Consider the following 24,791-nt stretch of genomic DNA (forward strand, 5'->3'; position numbering starts at 1 on the left):
CTTGTTGTTTGAAGAAACCAGAATTTTAGAAGAAATGACTTTTAATAAGCAGCAGACAGTGTATCATGCTAGTTCCTTTAAAAACTACCCAAGTTACCCACACGATCGCAACCCGTGTTGTCAACTGAGGCGTTTACTCTTGGCTCCCACAGCTTGCACGTGACAGACTTCCACTGTTGCGCCCAGCTTCTTCAGTTCACTCAGCCAGATGATCTGCTTGTGGGACAGGCGATCGTTGGGACCTTTCACTTCCACCAGCTACAAAGAAATGTGGATGATCAGTCAAGTGCCTGCGGAGGAACTGAAGGACTACTAGCTCCACAGACCTGTTCTACAACACTACCTTGCCGCCTCTTGCTGTTTCTCATTATGCCCGTTACAGCAAAATGTGATGAAATAGATCATCACCCACTACTTGCCATAGCTGCTGGGCTGGTGAGCAGCAGGTTTAACTCCAGCACAACAGGAAAATAGAGTTTGTATGGGCCGACAGCTGGAAGGTTTTATACCTAAGGGCAGAATCAGCTCAGCACTGACTATTTCCATCATCTCCCAATATACCTTGAAGTGATGAGTGTCAGTACGCCACACAACCAGGTCAGGAAGTCCCCCTCTGCAATGGCGTAGATCTTTGGAAAGTCGCCTAAAAACACCGCTCAGAAACACTCCTCCAAGGCAAGCAGCAAGACTCTGTAAGAGAAGTTTTAGTAGTTAGAACCCTTTTTTTTTTTTGGGTTGTTGTGGTTTTGGGTTTTGTTGTTGTTGTTTTTTTTTTTAAATTTCCTGTACAGCCGTTTCCAAGCTCTTATAAGAATATTTTATGGCCCATCTCAGCTTTTTGTTTAGTAATGTGTAATGAGAAATTTAGGTAGATGTTGCCTACTGTGTTCCTAACTACTTTTGCAGGAGACGTGGCCGTATCAGAAAAGCGTAACAGTACTTGGGACGAGGCAGAACGGTGTGGAGTCCGCAACCCATTCCTCCCTCCCACATTCGCCACCAGTCTTGGCTCAGTGCAATTGGCCGTGTGCAGTTGAACAGCAAGCCTCATCAAACTGCGTGCTCGCTCTGGACAACAGTTACTTACCTGGACTTGCTGGAGGGAAATAAAACGCCCCCAGCTAACCAGTGCTGCTGCTTTTCCCTCCTGAGTGGTCCAGGTGTCAGCAATCAACTTTGCCAGTGTCTCTGAGGAAGCCATGTGAAGCTGCTGGAGTCTGGCCTCAATGACATCCCTCCTGTTCTCATAGAAGCTGTCAGTATATAAATCCAGGGGGAATGTCTGTGTAAAAAGGTAAATACAGCTCTGAGGAGCTGCCAGCAAAGCAGCGATTCCAAGAATGAGAATGCCCTACTTTGTATTTTATTTATCTCAAGTCAAATTCACTCAAACATTGAGTCAATTTAACTTGAGCATGTCCACCACATAAACCTTTATTAAATGGGAAAATATTTGCATTTAAGATCCAGTGCTGCATACACTGGCCACATCTCAGCCTCTGCGCTGTTGTTTTGACCTCTAGACAGAGGTTTCCTTTAACAGACAACAAAGAGCTACCTGCTCTCCTAACTCTCTGAGCAGTAACATTCTAGTCAGGATTTGGAAGCAGTATCAAGAGTGCTGAGCTACAGTGAGCAGTCTGAGGTGGGAAGAACAAAGCAGTGATGAAACTGGGGACTATGACTCGAGCTGCCTAAGAGCAGAGTGCCTTATGCATAGCACTGAACATGCTGGTGTATAAAGTCCCTGCAGCAATTATTCACTGATGAACAGGGTCAAAAATGGCTATCGGGGAGTAGCTGAGTGCCATTCTTGCCTTTCAAAATCAAATGCAGAACACCTGGAAAATGGCAAATTTCAATCTTACACAAACAGCTGCCACAGCTAATCCCACAAAAATACAGCCTAGGAATGACTGAGAGAATCAGGGGCAATCTTTAGCTCATCATTGTTCATGCCTCAGGTTCACGATACTTTTGTTCTGCATCAATGAGTAAAACCTAGTGTGAAAAAAAATTACAAATCTGCAGTAAATACTGAGCTTGTTATAAACATACAAGTTTGTTCCTTTTTTTTTTTTTTTCTTTTAAGTAGGCACAATCTGCATGTAAGATTACATAAAAGGAAATGTATTTAGAAAGGCAAGATCTATGGTAAATGGTAGTTTACAATGACAAAGATAACTGCTTTTAACATGGCATTTGTAGAATTAAGTCATCTTACAAGAATAGCAGATGCTCTACAGAAAGTTATTTGTATGAATTCCATTTACCAGTATTTGTATGGCCTTTGGAGCTACAGCAGTCTCCCTCCTGTCCTGGCCTGCCAGTGCCGTCATGTCCCACCTCAAAATTCCACAGCAAGAGGGACAACCATATTGCTGTTCTTTCTGCAAACAGTATTCAACCCTAAATGTATTTGGTCAGATGAATACAAGAATCAAGGAGTAAAAGCCCTTTCAAAGAATAGCCATTACTCTGAAGTAAGTTGCCTCCAGTCATCGAGCAGCTCTCCAAAGATATAACCAAGAACGTAGTTATAATCAATTACTCATGGCTTAAGTAATTGTCCCCAGACATGACTGTATACAGACTCGTAATCCATGTCAACATAAAATAAAAAAAAGGGTTAAACTTAAGATTAGTGGGACAGAGAGCAACTCATGTATTCATATTTTTTAGTCCTATTGGCCTAATAAAATAATTGTACTGTTTGATGCTCCAGATTTTTACAACCTTTAAGGGACTATGTAAGGATGACCTTCAGGGAATGTATCTCCCTCTCTGCCAATTACAAAGAGGTATTTGTAGTGGTCACTAATTAGAGAGATAGCCACCTCCAAAACCACCAGGTAGTTTTACAACTCAGCTACAAGGATTTCCACTTCATACTGGTGAAGAAAAATAAAGAAAAGGAAGGTGGGGAGGGGAAAGACAAGAAAAAACTGCATGTTTCACCTCTAAAATAAGAAGAAATCTCTACCCGAGAATCTTATGATATAAACCTGTAATTTCTTACAGCACAAATAACTCCAGTTAAGGAAGAGGATGGCACTGGCTGTTCTACCTCTTGGCCAGGGTTCCAAGTAGAAGCAATGGGTTAAGGTTGAAGAAAGAAGACAATCATCTGGCCTTTTTTAGTTCTGCAACATTTGAGATGGCTTTTTCAGGGTTTGTGATCAAGTTTTCTAATTACAATTACTAAAACTGTTTCTAGATTTGTAGGATGTAAAGCATTTAGCAAAAAGCTACAAGCTCACCTGGAATCATTAACCTTAGGGTGCAGCAGGGAGTTGTTGTTGGGGGAGTGTAGTGGTGTTTGCTTGGTTGGTTCGACAAAAAGGATGATCTCAAAAGAATAAACATGTTCAGGTGGAGCAGGTGGGGGTAGTAACAAACCTGAGTTTAAAATGTGACTTCACTTTAAAAGGTATTGAAAATAAACTTTTTTTTTTTTTTTTTTTTTTTTAATGGAACGTGTCATCTTCCAATGAGATGAACGATGCTATGGTATAGCAGTATTTTTCCACTGACTATAAAGGAAACTTTGACCTGTGAGTTCAGATTTATTCAGCATTTAGCCGACTGAATCCCATCCTATCTGATAGTCACTCCTGACTTACATGCCAATTATTTACCAAGGAGCGCCTTAGTAACAAGCCCAATGTAATGAATAATAAAACCAAGCAAACACCAAGATCTGTCTGGAAAGTCCCTCCGAATAAAATGTTAATGTAATCCCAAATAAGGTTTTAACACAGAGTCTGCAGCAATGTGTAAAGAAATTAATTAAAGAACGCCTTTCAAAACTACCTGATAGGAATTTCTGAAAACGTCAGGTATGTCATCCATGAAAATTATATCCCACATTAGAATACCATACAGCGTAATAAATGTTGAGCCTTCACCATGAATACCTAAAGGGCAAAATGTGATAAAAATGGAAATATTAATTTATACATCAGTCTCATATGAAGAGGGACTAAATCATCATGCTCCAAACCAGAAACATGCTCTGTTCAGGTTTCTACACAGCCGAAGTCAGTATATACTAACATTACAGCATCAAGTTGTAAATGCAGTTGATTACTTCCACAATTTGCTAATGCTTTCCATTTCCAGGCTAGTGGCCTTCATTTACAGTGTAGGATTAAAGTACTATGCCCTGTCACAAATAAGGTTTGCTGTTCTAACTTTAACAATTTTTAATACAGAGTTTAAAAAAAAAAAAAAAATCACACTAAAAATAATACATTAATAACAAAATGTTTATATATTAAAATGTTTTATATTATATATACACATAAATACACACATACAAGTATACATACATATATGTATATGGTGCTATAGATGTATATGTATACATGTGAACATATATATGTATACATATATATGTGGTGCAAAAGGCAATATCTCACCACCAGCAGACCTATGCCCAGCCAGTATACTAAAAATTCAATATATTAGTAACAAAATGTGTATTTGTGTATATATATATAAAAAAATTCAATTACATTTACTTATACACAGACTATACATACACATACATGTATGTATACATGCACATATGTATATATACGTATGGTTATGTGCAAAATAAAACATTTTTTAATACATATATAAACATTTTGCTAGTAATATACTACATTTTTTATAACACTGGCTGAGCATTGGCCTGCTGGTGGTGAGTGATTGGTTTTGCATCTTTTTTTTTTTTAAATCCCTGTCACTTATTAAATTGCCTTTATTCCAGCCCACAAAGGATGTGTTTGTTTTTTTTTTTTTTAATATAGATGTGTAATAGGTATACACATGCATGCATTTTTAATATATATATACACACGTATACATATGTGTACATACATGTGTGTATGTGTGTGTATATATACACACCCCCCCCCCATACATATATGTGTGCACACACATTTTTATCTATAAAATTAAATTGTGGCAGATTGGCCCCCCCGTCCTGGTCACTTGCTGACCCCTCCTGCCCCAGTGGACTCGGGGAGACAGCTCGAAGGGCAAAAGGGAGGAAGAAGAAGAAACAAACAAAACCACAGCCTTTGGGTTGAGATAAAGACAATTTAATGTGATGGGGAGGGGGAGAAATAAGAAAAAAACCACAAACTAAAGAAAAGTGATGCAAAAGCTGTCACTCACCAGCAGGCCAATGCTCAACCAGTCTCTGAGCAACGGCTATTTTGGAAAAACTCCCCTCCCTGTGTTATTACCGACCGTGACATTTCAGGGCAGGGAATTCACCTACCGTGCACCGTCAGTGGGGTCGCTCTCCTGGCTCAAAACCAAGCCTTTTCAAAAGAAGTTGCTAAGTGTCTCGCTATGCTATATACTGTTTTCATGTTTATCTCCTATCAAAAATCAGTGGAAGTTTACGTTTCCTTAATGATGCTCCCTTAAATGACATGGCTAGCATTTTACCACTCACAAATTAAAAACTAGCCGTTCACTGATAAGAAAGGCAAATTAAGCGATTTTCTATGGAGATAAAGAAGAAACATTGGGCTTTTTTCCTAACACATTTCAAAATCACTTTAAGTATATCAAGGCAGCAAATAATTAAAGGGCAAGAAGCAGCTCAAGTGGAAAATACATATTAGAGCATTTTGGTAAGGAAATTACATATTAGAGCCATCTGGGAAGGAAATAAAATCAGATTAAAAACTGGACTAATGAAATCAGCTAAAAGTGGTCTATTAACTAAACTGCTTAGTAAATGGATTATTTAATTCCACAGTTATTTTACTGTACCACAAAAAATAAAGAAGTTACTGTTACCTTGATCAAAACCATTCTGCCTGTAATGAGTTAATGCCAGCTCCTCCACTGAGCACATGACTGTGGATACACTGAAGTCTTCGCCTCCTTCTTCGTCACCAATATCCTCCATTAGAAATACACATTTTCCCATTCCCGTCTGAGGACACATCTTTCCTTTGATTGTAACCTGAACATATTAAAAGAACTAGTTACCTTTCCAGCCTCACATTTAAAAAGCTTAGCATAGGTATTTGAATCTCTCCCTAAAACACACACTCCTCCTTTTCAGTTTTCTTAAAATCAGAACTAGACTTGTTTCCAAAAATCAACTGAATAAAATGTAACTGCCATTCCCTTGAAATCATTCTGTTTCGCTTTTATAAACTGGCAAATTTTTCAGAAAAAATGTCTAGCAAAAATGCTGAGCAGATGGTAATGTAGTTTTCCTATAGCAGGACCAGGAAGAAAAAATACAGATGACAGAGGAGACTGATTCTGGACTGAAAAAAAGAAGGGATGTAGGGAGATATGCAGTGACAAGGCTGAGAGAAAAAGTGAGGCTCTGTTGTGACTTTGCCCAGATACAATTATCTTTGCAACAGTAGGGAAAAGAATGAGTTAAAAACCCCAACATTCCAATATGACGCTAGTGCATCCTATTGCATAGTGCATAGAGTGCAGAACTCCCAAAGGTTACTAAAAAAAACCCCTTACATTTTTTAGACATTAATCCAATGCTGACAACATGCTGAGGTTACTATTATTTTTTCGTACACACAGAATGCTTGGCCTAAAGACACCAGAGGCAAGGCACTGATTTGACCAGACTCTTCAGACAGAAAGGTTCTGAGAATGCTGCTGGCAAATTAGTGGAGCTTATAGCTGATTGGATTCATAACATATACAGTAAAGCAGTGCAAATTAAATCCGTGTACAGCTGACTCATTTCAGCTAAGAAGATGACCATTTATTAAATAAGTAGAAATATTTGTTTACAAGACGCTTTTGTTTTAAAACGCATTTGTATTTATTTTCCTGCAGCACAAGTAAGTCAGAGGCGTGCGCACAGCACATAACAAGTCTCCCAGATTTTTTTTCTTGTCAGAAGAAAAAAGACCTCATGAGCTGTTATTTCTCAGAAACCACCACCAACTTTACGTACGTGTGCCACATCCTCCACAGTTATGACTGGCAGGTCATCAAACAGGCATCTGAACTGCTTGCAGCTGGGCGAGTCTCTGATCCGTAGGGCCCGCTGGTAGAGAGAGAGACGGTGCCCAGTACGTACAAATGGGTCTGCCAGCCCGTTCCTAATGCAGTCAATGGCCTAGCAAAGAGCAAGGTAACAAGCAATAATTTAGAAAGACCTATGCACATCTGTCTGTACTTACTGAGCCCAAAAGACCAATTGACGCTATAAAAATGGGAACGTAGAAAAGAGCATGTAAGACAAGGCCATCTTTCTTACTTATGCACTGAAGCTCTAACTAGTGAGTAATATTTTGCACTAGTAGGCTTCTGGGTTCAAATTTGCACTAGTACATTAAAAAGAAATTACTCTCCATTTCTGCTGATCAATATAAGATTAAGGAAGTGTAAATTCTACATAAGTGACCAGAAAAATGAGTTGGTTCTAAGGTAAATAAATTTAATACTTTTAAGCCACTTAACAGCACATAATAAAAAAAAGGATAACTTGTGCAAGAATGTACATACAGAACCAATTTTAGACCAATGCACTACTGCATTGAAGAACATCCAGACTTACATATGGACTCCAAAAATTTATTCAAATCTGACATAGTTTCTTTCTGTGACTTGAGGAAGGCACTTTGTTACAATTTATAAGAGACTAAGCCTGCCTTTGTACAACTTCTAATTCCAAATCTGGAAAAAGCTTGATATGGGGTAGAAGAAACAACTGCAGATGCTTGTCAGCCTATGATATTATTCCCTTTTAAGAGACTTAGAGAATTAAAATGCAACACAAAATACAAGCATTTTAATCCCAATTCACAATAGCCTTAGTGAAATAAGGAAGCAACACCAAGGAAAAAAAAGTAATTCTCTGCTTATTTTAAATAACTCTACAACTGCTACTGTTCCTGGACTGAAAACTTCTTTTTATCTCTATTTTTCATTGCCAAATTGGTCAGCTATCTTAGGTGTGTTTAATTAGATTGGTCTACTTCGTCTCTTAGCTAAAAGTTGATTTTCAGTCTGCCCATACTTCACTGTGACCTAAACAGTCCTACAGAGTTTCATTTTCAATCACTTGACAATATTTCTTCTTTATATGTTAACAGACTGGGAAAATGGACATAATCTCCTGTACCTACAAATCCTCAAACCAGCAGCTGATACAACTACCACCTGCTGTTCCTTGCACAGAAAATTCACGGAACTGAATCTGAGCCCTAAAATGAGTTAGACAGTGGCTTCTATGCCTTGTGGCTCTTCAAAAGAAAATCTGTGAAAAGCTGGTGCTGGCTCACAAGGAATTCAAAGGCACAAACTGTACTGAAGCTTGCAGTTTTCTCCAGTTCCTTTATATTCTGCTGCAGAAATCTATCTAGAGGTGCCAGAAACTTCTACAGAGATTTACAATAATGCCTGCACACAATCCTTGCATTCTCATATGGTGATTTTTCTCTCATTCAGCTACATGCCAGCTAATCACTCAGCAATCTCAAAAACTGCTTTCCATGTATACAGCGTTTCTAAAAGCCTGAACTGCATCATTCAGACTTGAGACCAGCAAGTCTACACACTGCACAAATAATTTGTTTTGATTGTACAAACACACCCTACTGGTGTATGTGTCCTGCTGGAAGGGAAGAGGGAAAAGATTCAGCAAAAGCTAAGATTACCTCAGAACCTCTTCTCCCATCCTCTGCCTTCCTAAGAGAATTAAACAGACCAGGATGAGCATACCCGTAATACATGCTATCTAAAACCATGAATGTTCTTGTTTACCACTCTAAGGGCGGTCTGTTACAGTTTCTCCTGTAGGACCATAGAAACAGTTTAAATGTACTATTAAGGACTGATAACCCTGCCAGAGCCGTGTAGAAGTAACAAATTAGAAATGAGGTTGTCTACTGCTTGATCCTCTGCAGTAGAAACCCCACACCAAAACTGGTCCAGATATAGAAAATAACCTTTGCCCCACTGGTCACAGTTAGCCAAGGACTTAATTCCCTTAATTTTTTTGTTTGAAAACATTAAAAAAAACTCCTTCTGATCATGTTTGGTTTTTTCATTCCAGATATGGCCTCATCATGACTCGAGTGCAGAAGCAGAAGTGTTTACTGCAAGAAATTTCTCTGCATCTCACCCATTAGGCAAATTTATAAGGCAGAACAGCAAGGAAGCTGCTGCCTGATAAGTCCACACAATCCTTCATGCCTAACAGTGTTCTTCTATGCAACAGAAAAGAAGCAGGCCAACCAAGGATGAGGTTACGCTCAATATTCAATTTCTTAGGAGAAATTGGTTTCCTGTCCTTGGGATTCCTACCAATAGCTGCATTTTCAAGAGGGCCTATCCCACTGTTCTTCTCATATGATTTTTTTTTTTTTTATGTTTTCAGACAATGATTGCAGTGTTTGCAGCTTTACAGCATGCAGTTGGGAAGATACCTTCTCAGTGTTTTTCAAGTGCTGATGTAAATTCAGAGCCTGGCGATCCCACCATCGCCCTCTGCTGTCGGTACAATACACATCCTGAGACAGAAGAGTCTGCAGCTCCTGCACGGCTTCCTGTAGCGACAGGATTGTATCATTATTAATTGAGTTAAAAAACAAGTTGAAGTTTCATTATATAATTAGCTTGCCCCTTCCCCTTCTAAATACTGGGTACTCTAAAACTTTGCACAATTCAAAACCTGTTATTACTCCAGCACCCAATGCACTCAGGTGCGTGGGTATATCTTGAAAACTCTAAAACGGAAATATTTTTATGTAAACTCAAAGGTTAGCTGCCAAAAATACAGTATTCTTGCCCTTTCTGTATTCCTTATTGTATATGAAAAAGACCTGAATGTTACTTGTTGCCTTTTTGCAGATGCAAAGTCTTTTTCAGAATAACCTGGTTTGCTTTAACATATAAATCAGAGGACTTTAGAGACGTTAGCTCCTAAGGTGAAGAGAGAGGGATTTCATAGCAGACTTTTCTTCCAAGATTTTCTTATTTAAAAGCAATAACCAAATCTAGCGAAACACAGCTATCTTTAAATAATGTCTTTGCAACAGTCTTATGGTGTATTACATATAGTAAATCTCTAAAGCATAAACAGAAATCAAAACCATTTAAAACTTTCTTAAAAAAAAGGCTATTTTTCTTTAAAAGTAACCTGCTAAGAGAACTGTAGCAAGTCCTAGCAAACATTATCACAATTTTCCAGCCACATCTGAAATTTAAATTGATGTACAATGCTACATTAAACACATACTCCTATTCACCGCTTTACCTCATACATGTGAAGTCTCTGCAAAATTTCAACACCTTGAGAAAGTATTCTTGTATACACCCAGCCAACTGTGAAACGTCGCAGATACTCAGGTAAAAGTCTGTGATAGCTGAAAGACAAGAGCAGCTCAGATCAATTTAATGATGACATTTCAAAATTCTTAAAATTCTCTTACTAAGAATACTTACACCTAAAGCATTTACAAAATTTAAATGCCTTCTAGATCAAAACTGAACTGAAATGGCTATTCCAGCTGCATAGTCAAGAACCCAAATGTAGGAAAAGAGTTTAGCTGAGGTAGCAGCTGCAAGCTGTACTTGCACAGCACATTTTGGTTTCAGCAGTGGAATTATTATTTAATTAATTATACATCAGATGCAAAACAATCATTTATTATATCATGTTTTATTACTGCCAACTTGTTCTCATAATTCAGACAGTTAACTTTAGAAACATAGCTGAACAAAAGAAAAAGGCTAGAACAGGCATTTCATGCCATAAAAGACTAACACTCTCTAGGTAGGCAGCTCTATGTTTCAAGACAGTCTTTTGAATGCCTTCTTGAAATAAAAATAGGTTTTTCCACTGTCTTCAGTGTGAAATGGAATAGACCTCCAAATGACCCTCTATGAACACTATTTTAAATCAGTTACCACAAAAATGAATATAATGCCAAACATAAGGCTTTAACTTTTGGTGTATCATTAAGCCAGGAAACAAAATAATTGAAAGGAAAATTGATGAACGGTGTTTCAAAAAAATACACGTTACTCCAGATCTCAGATCTTTAGTAACATTTCCTGAATGACACCCACTTGGAAGTTTGAAGAGATGAATAACTCAGTACGTTTTACCATAACATTTGCAACACTCTTTTGTTCACAGTGAATTTTAAATTCTGCTTATCGCTATTTGTCTGAAAGCCATAAAAACAAACTATGACAGTGGAAAAATAAAGCTCTTTTTCTCCCACACTGGACATAGAACAGAAATGTTTTACTGCTTTACCATGCCTACCAACTCATTCCCAAGGTTTTATAAAAAAGGCCTTTTCATGTAATTGCTTAAAAGCTAAACAACCAACCAGGAAGTTCAAAGCTTTCAAGAACATGAAAGCTTCTAAATTTATCACGTTTAAGTAATATCACTAGCCTATAAGCCTCCCTCAAAAGGAAAAGTTCCAAAAGTAAAATAATACACTTAATAGTTTCACATGAACACTAGGCTAACTTCCAGTTTACTACCTCAAAGAGGGGTGATTTTTCAGCTCGTTCCAGGTTTCTTTAGCACACATATACAGATGATTTGCTTCTTCCCAGTTCCCATTTACCATTGCAGTGGCTATATCATTTGACAGATGAGCAGCAGTTGCATACCTAAGGGAAAAAAAACCCCATAATAACTGTATTAGGCTCAAAAAGTATTGTTAAAAAAAATCATACAATACCTTTTAAAATCTCCCTTCCAGTCTCCCAAGACATTGAACCACGCAGCCAACTTTATTCTTAGTCTTGTAGGATCAGCAGAGTTTACGCTAACAGGGTACATTATGTTTAAAATCACTTATAAACTAGAGAATGTATTTTTTTATTTGTTCAGAGTCTGCTCTAATAATCATCACAGCAAATTAAGAAACAACTTTCATTAGCAGATTATAGTGAAGCAAATAAATATGTTATTTTGGTTAAAAACGCAAGCCACTGTGAATTACAAGTCGTACCTGGATATAAAAATGCATTTGAAATCATTACAGAAGTGCACTTCTACCTATTTACATCTGGAGCTCTATATGATGAATTCTTACTTGCCTACACAAGTACTGCAGTAAAGCTTTTCTAGAAATAAAGAGATTTCCAAACTGCCAAAGCTCCCCCTACCTGATTAGATCTTCTCTGTCCTGGAAGACCCGTGTTTTCCTATTTATGGTGTAACTGGGGAATACCATACGCCCCACGTTTACCATACGGACTGTGAAAAGCTGGCCTTGGCCAGCACTACCAGTTTCTTCATCCTCCACTGACTCAGACAGTGAAAACAGCAGCACAATTCGAGAAAAGACAGCCCGAGGGCCTTTACAGACCCTGACAGTTTTTCCAGCCAGGTCCTTTACCCTGGAAGGACAAATAAAATGATTATAACAAATGTTTTTCACCATCACTTACAAAAATTCAAATATACTGAAGAAGTACGAGAATAATTTTGGTTTTGAGCCAATTAATGTGTAAACTTGATTTTCCTTGAAAGAAGCAGCTTGAGAAATTATACAGTGCATGTAACCTCTAGCGAAAAGCCAAAGAAATGCATTAACTAATAAAAAGTTCAAGGGTCAAACTTCAAGCAGAAGAGAATTGGAACTAACTCTCCTTTGGGTGACGCCATTCCTTGTTGCTATGCCAGGCGGTACCAACAAGCAACAAGATGTGGTTTAGCTGTTAGGGCAATGTTTACAGACCACACTTTGAGATCCTTTGTTTTATGGTATCTCCATTAGCACATCTTCATTCAGCCTTTTCATAGAAGACAAGATTTCTGTTACTTGTCCACAGGACAGTACAGATCTAAACCAGGATTTTCTCTGGTCTCATGGGGTAACAAGTAACTCAGCTGTCAACTAAAGCAAAGAGCATCACATTCTCAAAGTTGATGTGGCTGAGCAAGTAACTATCAGCTTCTTTTCTTGGAGTAGGGAGTAAGCCAGCGCCAAGAACATTTTTGGAATGTAATTAATTTTCCCAGGTTCCTTTCCATTTCCTGAACACATTTTTTTCTAGCCTTCCTTTGTACAATTTAAGCCAATGTTCCGAAAACAATTTTACTTCTGGTAGAAATATTTATACCAATTAAGCATCATGCATCATCATGTAGTTCAAATATCTAGTATCAAAGAGAATAAATAAAATCTCAAGTGATACAAAGTATTTTCATACTGAAGTTTTCTATACCTGGATTGGAATGAGGAAACAACTGCAACTCTTTAAATTAAAACATCCTTACTTATCACAAAGTCCCTACATCCTCTAACACGAGATAATCATGGCTATGGCTATGATCACTTTACCTGTTTTCCCTGCAGACCAAATGAAGTGCAGTGCTACTGGAGACAATGACACCCGTTCAAAATACTATTTTAAACAGAATGGGAACCACTAGCACTCTTGCTGTATTTTTAAAACAACAAAGACCAAATAAAACTACTTTAAAGAAGCTAACCAAACCATGCAAACCTCCCAGCTGTGAAATTCCGCAAGCCCAGCACTAAGCCAGCCTTAGGCCTCTCTTTTGGCATACAGAAGGAAGACCTTACTGATTCACGTAATAATAATAATTCTTCACAGAGGCATGATTTTAAAGCTCTTCTCTCAATACTAGGCCTCTTTTAAGACAAGGAATTTTGTGGAGAATCACACGATAGATTTGGGGGGACAATACTTGTCCAATAAATATAGCTACGCAAAACTTGACAAAGCTTTCTCTCTCTCTCATTTAAAAAGAATACCTCATGAAAAACAAATTATGTTACTGAAGCAAATATAGTACATACTGATATTTGTCAGCTTTCCATCCAACCCACATTTTGTACAGAAAGGATTCCACAATAACCAAGTTCAGACACTAGTTCTCCTGCCTAGCAGACAAGCTAACTGCTAGACACGCAACCATTGTTTATAAGCATTATTATTCAAACAGTTACATTTTGGTATTAGTTACTAAGAGAAGTAGCTGTGTAAGAGAGCTTATAAACTCCAGAACTGATACTCACTCTAGCACCAGTACCCTGGCTGTGACTTTAGTTCACATTCCACGATTCTTGGTGGATGTCCTAGCTACAGATCCAGGCCTGAACACCAAGAATGGCAATGCTGTCATCACTCCTACTAGGGCGGCATGACACCTTACACCTGAATCTGGACCCCAGGAGACCTGGAAGTCAAGGGCATCTGGAGCACACAGCTGTGATAGCCACAGTGAAAAAACTCACAGGAAAGAACACTCTGTCAAGCAAACAATCTTCTTCCTTTAAAAATACTGCCAAAAAGGAGGCTCTATGCTAAAGTACAAAGTCAATCACAAAAAAAAAGAGATTATTGCTCTCCTTTAATTCTACTAGAAGAGCTCACCCAGCAAACAAACACCAGGTAGTTGCTTTAATAGGCAATTACTTTCCCTACATCTCCCTAGATGTTTTTTCTGCACTGCTTTTGCTTTAAATAATTCAGAATTTTTTCTCTGTATAACTGAGTAACTTTGGAGATAATCATGCCCACAGCTGAAAAGCATGATGCAGTTTGGAAAAAAAATTCTAATTACCCTTCTGTTTGACCCACTGGGAACCAAAATTTAATGCTGCCCTTTTTTATTCATAAATTTACTAAATGCATTCCTCTCTTCAAAAAGCATCTATGTTGAATCCTCCAAAGCATAACTTAGATTCACCTGAAAAATTTAACTATAAACAGAGTTACCTTTTTAAAATCACTGTCCCAATACCAGCCTGACTCCTGCTGAAGACTGAACGTTGTTTTGCCAACCTCAGAAAATCATCCACAAGTTGCTGTTTCTGACCATTTGGGTTTGGCAAGTGAAAGATCTTTGCCAACGTTTTTAGCTCAGGGGCTGAAAGCAAATCCAACCCTTCACACAGGTCTTCCAGTTCAGATTCTAAAAGTAAAATGATCCACATATATTCATTATGTGCTATACATATACACTCAAGTAACAGCTCAGAGCATAGCACATTCATACAACCCAGTACTAATCCAATGATTTAGATTCTTCAAGCATGTATTATCAATGCTAGCTGGTTCAGCTTGAAATTTCTTCTCTTCAAAGGTCCAGTTTGAAGGAATGGAATAATCAGAAAAAATGCCCTTTGCAACTTCAAAACAAAAGCAAATATAACAAAATTCTGCCAAGTTACAAAAAATGCTATTCAGAAAAACTTGTCTTCCTGATGATTAAAACTTTGTGTAACGCAAAAAAAAAAAAAAGTGCTGCCAGGGAGCAGCAAGAGCAGAGCTGCTCAACAAGGGGGAATGAGCCAGGAGTCAGGAGTGACCACACCATCAGTGAACAGAATGAGCAGAGCACAAGTCCTGATAAGAGATTACACTGGCAGACCCAGAAAAAGCCTGATGATCAATCAGGTCGACCTAAGAGATGAGTCAGACGTAAGACTAGAGGCAAGACTACAATTTATATCTGAGATCCATCCACAGTACATGGCCACAAACAAGACTGGAAGCAAACACCTGCAGCATCGGCCGGAGGTCCAGCCAGCCAGGGATGGAAAGGGCCAGGGCCAGGGTGCCTGCAAGACAGCTCAGGGCAGTACGGAAGGATATAAAGCAGCACTCCTGGACCAATGTGCAGAGCCTGCACAGGTCAGGGTCTGAGATGAGGCTGGTGTAAGGCCTATCATTGCACCTATAGCCCTGACATTTATTTAGCTCCCCCTGTTACCTAATTTGCACTAGCTGCTTTTATTATTAACATAATGTAACACAACACGACCACCTGAACCCTCTATGCTGATCCTCTAATTCTCCTCTCAAGCCACAGACAGGCATGCGGGGCATTCAACTCTAACATGACACAACTGCAGATTTTACTTGTAGTATTTTAAACATCTATTAATGCTGGCCATACCTGTTTGCAGAAATCTGGCTTCAGACAGTTCTTCAATTATTGGTGACAAATCCATACTTATCTCTCCATACTCTATTTTGTTCACCTTTAACCAGTTCAGCTTGCGTTGAAAAAGTCTCACATATAACTTCTGCCCACCAACTGCAATTTTTATTTAAAGCAGGGAAGGATAAAAAGAAAATTAAATTCTAAAACATAGTACTATGCATAATCACTACCTTACCTAGAAAAATTACTTTGACAGAGATATCCTCTAAAACACATTTTAAATCTGCCCATGTTTTACAAGCAGACATGGTAAAATACCAGAACTTACCTTTCCAAGTAATTTTTGCTCATTACAATCTTTAAGTTTTGTAGGCAGAAAATTATTACAATGCATTTTGTAGGTAATGAATGTTGCTGAAATGCATTTTGGAAATGCTTGTCTTTTAAGAAATAATTAGTTTTCTATGAAAAGACAACTTCATTTTTCAAACTCTGCATATTGTTATGTTAAATAGGTCTTTTTCTTTCTTCAGCACTCATTCAATAACCAACTATTTGATGCTGGGGAACAAAAGAAGCTGTAGTCTGACAGAATGATTTCATAACCACAGAATACCTTTCTGTGTAGTAGTATTCAGATTCTTATTTTTCCAAAGATATCTACTGAATATATGGTAAAGAAACTCCTATCAATTTGCTTTTTATCAGGGAAGTGCTCTCTCAAAGTACCTTTAAAAATACTTTAAAAATACTAACGGTGTTGAAATTCAACAAAATAGCGTATTAAATCTAAGCTAAAAATAGTGTAGCTATTGTTACTACATTCAGCACACTTTCGAATACTTAACTCATCCCTCATTAACTTCTATTTTTTTATCCCTGTCTGCTGCTGCTGCTGAAGTGAAACTGATCATTCATAAAAACAGACACTGGAAGACTACCAGTCCTAAATATATTTAAGAATCTGCAGTTAACTTTCACATGCTTATTTACCTATTCTCCTGTCCTTAAAAAGACTTATTCAGCCTTTTTTTCAATAGAATGTTTCCAGGATCAATTCACTGAGAGAACTTCATTCAGATGCACAAGCCTGTCATTTTCTCTGTGGAGTTATAACTTCTTTGAAGTCTGTCTACAGTTTTTACAACTCTGGAAACAGGAAAAAGCTTGAGTAACACATAAACATCCTTTCTCCAGACCAGGGAAACTGACAAACTAGGGTTGCAATCCAGTGAAGGCATGTAAGGCCCACTTTCTCTCTACCAGATTTGAATGACAAATAGAAGACTAAAAAGGTATCGGGCAAGTAATTAATTGCTTCTTAAGCATCCTGTTCTGCAGTACATTACTTTGGAAGATTTGGGGGATTATTTTTCTTTGGTAGTTCTTAAAGTTTCAGGTGTATCACTGAAATAAAAATTTGCTCTAGGTTGAAATATTATCAGCAAAAAGATGCAGCAGTTTTTAGAAAAGTTCACCCTCTAGGATGCATTAAAATGCAACAGAAAAAAAAAAGAAATTATTTTCTCTTGTTCAGTTTTCTGTACCTCAGTTTCACTGGTGACTATCAGCGTTTCTCAGAATTTTTCTGTTACATAAAAGTTGGAAGGAGGATTTCACAAAGTATATTAAGCAGTGCCACCAGAACTATGTGCTTGCATTTAAATTCTTTCAACTGCAACACGCGGTGAAATTAAACATGGAGAATACAAAAATAAAATTAATACTACAGCTCAGTTCACACAGATTTCGTCTTGAGCACAAAGCCTGACGTTGCACTGCAGATTACTTGTTGTGAATATACCTCTGCTTTTCCCTACTTTTATTTACTGTTTCCAGTACTTAAAAAACTGGAAGTGCTCTACATCCAACATAAAGGCCATCCACTTTTGAGAAAGCTGGGCAGGAAAGAAGGAAGGACTGCTTCAAATTTAATCCTTTAAAAAATATCATTCCTTTCATAATAAGCATTAGAGATAACTCACTGAAGAATCATAGACATTTTAGCAGAAAATAATGAAATACTGGAGAACACCTACGTTCAAGGAACTTCGTAGTACTAAGCACATCTGTGGGGTTTTTTGTGTTATGGTAACTGAAAGACAACACTTGTTTAGGCAGAAACTTCTAATGTGGAACAGATAACCCATCTACCTGAACTTTTAAAGTATTCTAAGATTTCTTGAATGTAAACACAACCATCTGTCACCTGTTGAGAATCATTATCTATTGACTTATTGCTATCCAATCACTTCTCATAGCTTCATCATTGCAATTTTTTCTACCCTGCAAAGAGAGATTGTTTTATTTGTGACTCTAGGAGTCAGTGCAGACACGGATTTATCAGCAGCACTTCGCGATAATTCTTTCTGTATTCTGAACTGAGAGAGGAGAATACTGAAACCACACTACTGGAAGGGGAATAAGCACTTCCTTTATTTAATGGAACATGATGTACTCATCCAGAGAAGGGACTGTGGAAATAAGGAAGCTGTATCCTGAATATCTCTTTTAGTATTTGTCAAAATAGCCAAAGCCCGCATCTACTAGTGACCTAACTGTAATTTTATGCCTAGATCTTCTTTGAATGTAAATGATATGCATCTACAACTTGCCTCAGAAAGCCAGTAACAAGAGTTGGGTTACTTACCATCCATTCTTTCTTTATATATTCCAATTTTAACTATCATACCATAAACAAGGCATTATCAAGCTCCAAGATGTCACTGTATACACATTTACATGGAGAAAGTTAACTACTGTAATATTCTTATGGCCTTGCATGCACCAATAGGCTCTGTAACCCCACCCCAGCTCCCACAGGTTTGGCTGCTTGTACTCAAGGCCAGCTCTGACACAGTACAGCTGTGTAAGCTGCGCTTGGGCAGCTGGGAGGAGCTGTGTGAGCCTTTGTCAGGGCTCCCCTCATTGGCTCAGGAGCTGTATTGAAGCTTGCACTGGTAGCCTGCATTCTTGCTTAAGCTCTGCTGTGGCATGCCAGCACCCAGCCAGATGCCCTGCTAATGTGGCTTCACCTTTCACCTGCCTTGTTGCTTACAGACTTGCCTGAAGACCTACGACCACTGGAGCGTGGCTGATGGCAGCACTGGTGCTGGATCCACTCTGCTCTTCTTTAGGCAATGAGGGCTTGTGCCCCTTGCAGGTGAGGAGAGGATGTGGCCCCTGCCTGCCCTGCTGTCCCCTTTAGCTCCTGGCTTATCTTCCCATGCAGGGTAGTCTGCTCCTGCTGCTCCTTGACAAATACAGTCCTATGTTATGATCTCATCTTACAATATTCTTATAACTTATGTTAGCATTATTCTTTAATTTTTTTGAAGTGTTTGGTGTTACTGCATAATTGTAATTATTATAATATGTAAGACCTTAACTGTAACTAGGTAACCACTGCAGAAAAACCTGTGTAGGTTTAGAGCCCTTCTTCCTCCTCTGGAGTTTCTTCACCTTTTTAGCAACCATTTCTTAAGGTGGTTTGAGTCAGATGAGCTGACTTTTCCAGTAGGGCAAATAAAGAATGCTCATATGGTCCTTTCCAGCTGCTAAACTTTGGAAGAAGATCTTAAGTCAAAAAATACATTTCTGAGATTGTTCCACCACAGTTTAATTACTTCCTAGAGAAACAGATATACACTGACTTGATTTTTTTTTTTTTTTTTTAATTTTATTTTAAGGAACTGAAATTGTGAACTACTTATCGGGGCTATAATTCTTCCTAAAAAGCTAAAACCAACACTTCTCCATTTTTGTCACTTGGTGTCCTGTATTAAACACCTTGTGATATCATATACACTAACCTAACCTCATTTTATTATTCTCCACATTATACGAGTTATTAGAAAAACTTACTGAAAGTTTCCTATTGGCCTTGGAAAAATTCCACATAGTTCCTAATACCAAGTCATGACCTTAATATTCTCTTTTGTAATGTCCTGTGGTGTCAATCCACGATATCATTTGGAACTTTATAGAAACAAACATTAAGGGACTGAGTTTTCTTTCACTTTGCAATGGGGAAACAGAATGAAGACTGTACAGTAGCGCAGAAAAAAATCAGTATCATCTACAGAGGAAAAACACCAAAACACATAATAGGTTCACACAGGGAAATACTATTCTCTAGTGTGATAAACTTTACAGCCCATTAGTTAAGTCAAACTCAATGAATGTCATACATTAATAAGTGCAGCCTGCTTCTGACTTTTTTTTTTAATGGTAGGTGTATATGCAACTGTCACTTCTGTATGTTCAGCTCAGATGCATGAACTGAGCTCAATATAAATGGTTATGCCTGCAATACTCTGAGATACAAGTTTTCTTGTGGAAGTTTTTACAGGCTTATTTCCATTTTGCTGCTCCATGTTTGCTGGTAAAACTACTCTTAATTACTGTTTAAGACAAGTTATAAACACACATAAAACTTTGGAGGGTTGTAATGTGCATCACTTCTGCCAAGCTTTTACTGTAAAACTTATGGCTTTGGATTCAGACTACATGTCTCTACTTTGAATCTTGTCTGAATATGGAGGGCTTACATCTCCAATGTTCTGCCTCCTACTGAAATGAATGTGAGTTAAAACTACTAAGCGACCTACAAGAAAATGACTGTTAATTAGTAACTAGCATTCTAAACACTGGATAATAATCATAGGGATAACTAGGGATTCACATCAAGCATGGAAGTCATCTGTAAATATGTTGAATCAAAGCTCACAAATGTCACTTCAGAAGTACTTTTTTCAAGGTCTGTGTCCCCAGCATAGGCCTCTTCATAACCCCATTTTGTAGAATTCCTATATGTATTGCACATCAAAAGCTTGGTATTAACTGATACTCTTTTTATGTACGAGTTTCCTTCCTTGAAAACATGTTTACATACAGCAGCAAGTCGACTGAAGGTTCTAAAAAACAGTATTAAAACAGTAGAAAAAGTGTTCCAAAAAAACCCCAGAAATATACATAATAATTTTCTCCTTATTTCTTACCAGTCTCCACTACTCATAATTACCTTCAATTAAAGCTAAATTAGGAAAGATTACCTACAAGAAGCCACTGAGGGATATGTCTCTGAGAAAAAGGAGCTTCTTCCCTTAAGGAATTTATCAAATTAAATTCCCCATTGGTATAGTATTCTTCACATAAAAATACATAACAGTTCTCTCTACAAGATGTAATGTAAAATCTATTTAAAAAATAAGATACCTGATAATTTGCAGAACTTGGTTATAATGTTCACATCCTGCTCATCAAAGAGTCTGACATCATCTTCGTTCTTCAAGACTGCTTGCATCACCAGTAAAAAATTCTGGAGGTAGTATGGGTGACCAGGAGAGCTGGGCACAGAGCTAACCTCATTTATTTTGTCTAAAATGTCCCCAATGGAATTTTGAAATTCTACCTTTTCCACAGTTTCTGACAAAGTATAATTAATCTCATCCTTTAAGTCTTCATGAACTTCCACGGGAAATACCTGTACATCACCCTTGCTAAAGCAATTTTGTGTACCACAGTTCATTTCGGTCTTGGAAGAAGGAACAACCTGACTCTGAGGCTGAGTCTTGTCTTCCAAACTATTGTTCAGCTCTGCTGAAGTACGAATAGCTAGATGTGTTTCAAATTTATCAGGACTAAGCATCACACCTCCAGATCTGCTTTCTGGTTTTGTGCTACTTGTACCAATTGGTAAGGTTTTGCCATTAATGTTATCAGCTGGTAACGATACCTGAACAATATCCACAAGGTCTTCTCCATTACATTTGTTTATTTTTTCTTGAAATTCAGGTTCTTTCTTTGAAAAAATTTGTTCCTGCTGCTCTCTCTGAGCAAGCTGGTTTTCTTTCTGAGAACTACACTCAGCATAAATCTCATCATCATCTCGTGCTGCAGCACTTTTGCACATATTGGGAACAGCTGGAGGTAAAGAGTTGATCTCCTTATACACAATCTGTTTTCCTCCCTGGATACAATGTCTTCTGGACAGTTTAGATGCCAAGCTTCCCAAGGAGACTATTTTAACTGTCCGAGCTTGTGGTTCACTGTTAACACTACAGACTGAACTATTATCGCTAAAATAAGGACTAAACCGTTGTGCTGCACTCTCTTCTGTTTTCAAGAAACTGCTTTTGGAAGGTCTTGCTTCTAGATTTAAGAGGTTTTTTGAAAAATATGAGCTGGAATGATTGTTTACATTTGCAGCTGGAGGATGCTCATTCCTAAAAGAGTTGAGTGTTGAATCAATGACACCAATCTCACCATGGTTTCTCTGACATGTTTCATCCATGTGCTTATTTATTCTGTATCTTGGCACCATTTGCCCACAGATGGGACAGGTAATTTCAGCAGAGGGAACATTGTTAAAAAAGGAAGTAATGGAGGAGGATGCTGAAGGTATAGATGGTGTTCCTTTACCTTCCACTTTTTTAGTTGTTCCTTTTTTTTTCTTATTTTTACTGGACGACAAATTTATTCGGGATCTTTTAATGTCTGGAGACCTAGCTTCTGCCATTACAAAATTTCAAAGCATTTACATGGCACAGGCAACTTCATTCAGACCATGCTTCCTTATTCTGTAATACTTAAAAAAATACTTTTCTTGACTTTGCATTTTCCATCTGTAATCCTCTGACATGCCTTCAAGAAAAAAAAAAAAAAAGAGATATTGAATGAATGATCTTCTAAGGTACAACATGCAACCAGGATGAACAATGGAGAAGAAAAAATAAAACCCTACAAGTGGAAAAGTTGAGCAATCCTTAACTGCTCCAATGCAACTGTCCCTGTAACTTCTCACTAGGCAGGCAAGCAAGCACATCATGATTGTCATGCTGAGCACTGCAGCTGACTTCATGGGAATGGTTTAAAACATGGAAATACTACTATATGCTTTGACTATTTAAATGCCATGTTCACTTGCTGATGTAAATGAAAACCTGAGATAAAATTCCATGAAAGCATATAGAATCTTAGAATCACAGAATCATCCAGGTTGGAAAAGACCCTCAAGATTGAGTCCAACCATTAACCTAACACTGCCACTAAACTGTGTCCCTAAGAAATTCATCTCTGCCTCTTCTAAACCCCTCCAGGGATGGTGACTCCACCACTTCCATGGGCAGCCTGTTCCAGTGCCCAACAACCCTTTCCGGGAAGAAATTTTTCCTCATATCCAATCTAAACCTCCTCTGGTGCAACTTGAGGCCATTTCCTCTTGACCTAACGCTTCTTACTTGGGAGAAGAGACCAACACCCTCCATGCTACAACCTCCTTTCAGGTACCTGTAGACAGCAATAAAGTCTCCCCTCAGCCTCCTTTGCTCCAGGCTAAACAGCCCCAGCTCCCTCAACCTCACCTCATCAGACTTGTTCTCTAGACTCTTCAACAGCTTTGTTGCCCTTCTCTGAACTCACTCCAGCACCTCAATGTCTTTCTTGTACTGAGGGGCCCAAAACTGAACACAGGATTCAAGGCGGGCACTCACCAGCACTGAGTACAGCGGGACGATCACTTCTCTAGTCCTGCTGGCCACACTATTCCTGATACAAGCCAGGGTGCTGTTGGCCTTTTTGGCCACCTGGGCACACTGCTGGCTCATGTTCAGCTGCTGTCAATCAACACCCCCAGGTCCCTCTGTGCCAGGCACTTTCCAGCCACTCTTCCCTGAGCCTGCAGCACTGCCTGGGGTTGTTGTGACCTAAGTGCAGGACTCGGTGCTTGGCCTTGTTAAACCTCATACAATTGGCCTCAGCTGGTCCAGATCCCTCTGTATGGCTTTCCTACCCTGCAGCAGATCAACACTCCCACTCAATTTAGTGTTGTCTGCAAAATTACTAAGGGTGCACTCAATCCCTTCATCGAGATCATTGATAAAGAGACTAAACAGAACTGGCCCCAGTACTGAGCCCCGGGGAACACCACTCGTGCCCAGCCACCAATTCGATGTGATATAGTCAAGCCCTCTCATTTTTGCCGTTATCTTGTTTGCTGTTTATAGGCGTACTATTTTCTGCTGCCAACTACCTCGTTCCCAGAGCCCGCGCAGAGCGCACGCGTGTGTCCCACGCAGCGCTCGTCCCGCAGCGCACACGCGATCGCTGCTGAAGGCCGCGGACCCCGGGCCTGTCCGGAGCAGGCGGAGCTGCGAGCGGCTCCGCGCGGGCCCTCGACGCGCTCCCGCCGCGGACGGCGGCGCCTGAGGTTTCTGAGCCCAATTCTGCCACTGCCCGGCCTCCCGCCTGCCCGCCCCGCTGGCGCCGCGACTCTCCCCGCGCCGGGTGCTCGCCGACCGGCCGCCGCCTCCCCTCGCCTGGGCCGCGCGAGGGGCACAAGCGCAGCGCAGCCCGCCCCGCCCCGGCCGGCTGCCCCACGCACCCGCCGCGGCCGAGCGTCCCTCGGCGGGCCGGCCCGGGGCCGCGCACGGGCAGTGAGGAGCGGCCGCCAGAGCCACGCGCGGCAGCGGGCCCCGCCCCACGGCACGCAGCGCCGCGCTGCCCGGCCGCGCCGCCACAGGCCGAAGCAATGCACCGCCGATGGCGGCTCGCAGGCGTGGGGAGCGGATTGCGGAGCATGGGTACCGCCCTCTAAGAAAAACGTGCCAACTACGACCTATATAAACATCTCGCCCTCTTTAAATCTAAAATCTCCTTCAACAACAAAGGGTGAAAACCAGCTGTCATGTTTCTTTAGAAAGGAGAACCCAGAGGAACACTAGCTAGAACTTACTTTTTTTTGTTCAGCCAAGGAAAAAGCAAATACTGAAATATTTCCACCTTAAGAAATATAATTTAAAAGATACCATTTGCTTACTCTGAGTTACTGCAAGCTTAGAAAGCTTCTGTGTCCTCTCTGTTCGATAATCACAATTTCAAAAGATAACTTCCCGTTTACACT

At 39.3% G+C, this 24,791-nt stretch overlaps 1 protein-coding gene across 2 annotated transcripts; it reads right to left on the minus strand.

The window, feature by feature from the left end:
- FAN1 (FANCD2 and FANCI associated nuclease 1) lies at positions 1 to 24,367 on the minus strand. 2 transcript variants are annotated; one of them, XM_065641405.1, is made up of 14 exons: positions 24,273 to 24,367; positions 21,107 to 22,534; positions 15,902 to 16,042; positions 14,719 to 14,914; positions 12,133 to 12,366; positions 11,500 to 11,631; positions 10,256 to 10,364; positions 9,426 to 9,545; positions 6,947 to 7,111; positions 5,803 to 5,971; positions 3,814 to 3,917; positions 1,088 to 1,282; positions 562 to 690; positions 1 to 258 (listed from the first exon to the last, which is right to left on the minus strand). In XM_065641405.1, the coding sequence occupies exons 2-14, from the start codon at positions 22,407 to 22,409 to the stop codon at positions 121 to 123; spliced, it is 3,135 nt and encodes a 1,044-aa protein (XP_065497477.1). In that variant the 5' UTR covers positions 22,410 to 22,534; positions 24,273 to 24,367; the 3' UTR covers positions 1 to 120. The 2 variants fall into 2 exon arrangements, with proteins under 2 accessions (XP_065497477.1, XP_065497478.1); XM_065641406.1 differs by lacking the exon at positions 24,273 to 24,367 and adding an exon at positions 23,922 to 23,965.
- Positions 24,368 to 24,791: the final 424 nt, after the last annotated feature.

The sequence above is a fragment of the Caloenas nicobarica genome, chromosome 10 (assembly GCF_036013445.1).
Source record: "Caloenas nicobarica isolate bCalNic1 chromosome 10, bCalNic1.hap1, whole genome shotgun sequence".
NCBI lineage: Eukaryota > Metazoa > Chordata > Aves > Columbiformes > Columbidae > Caloenas > Caloenas nicobarica.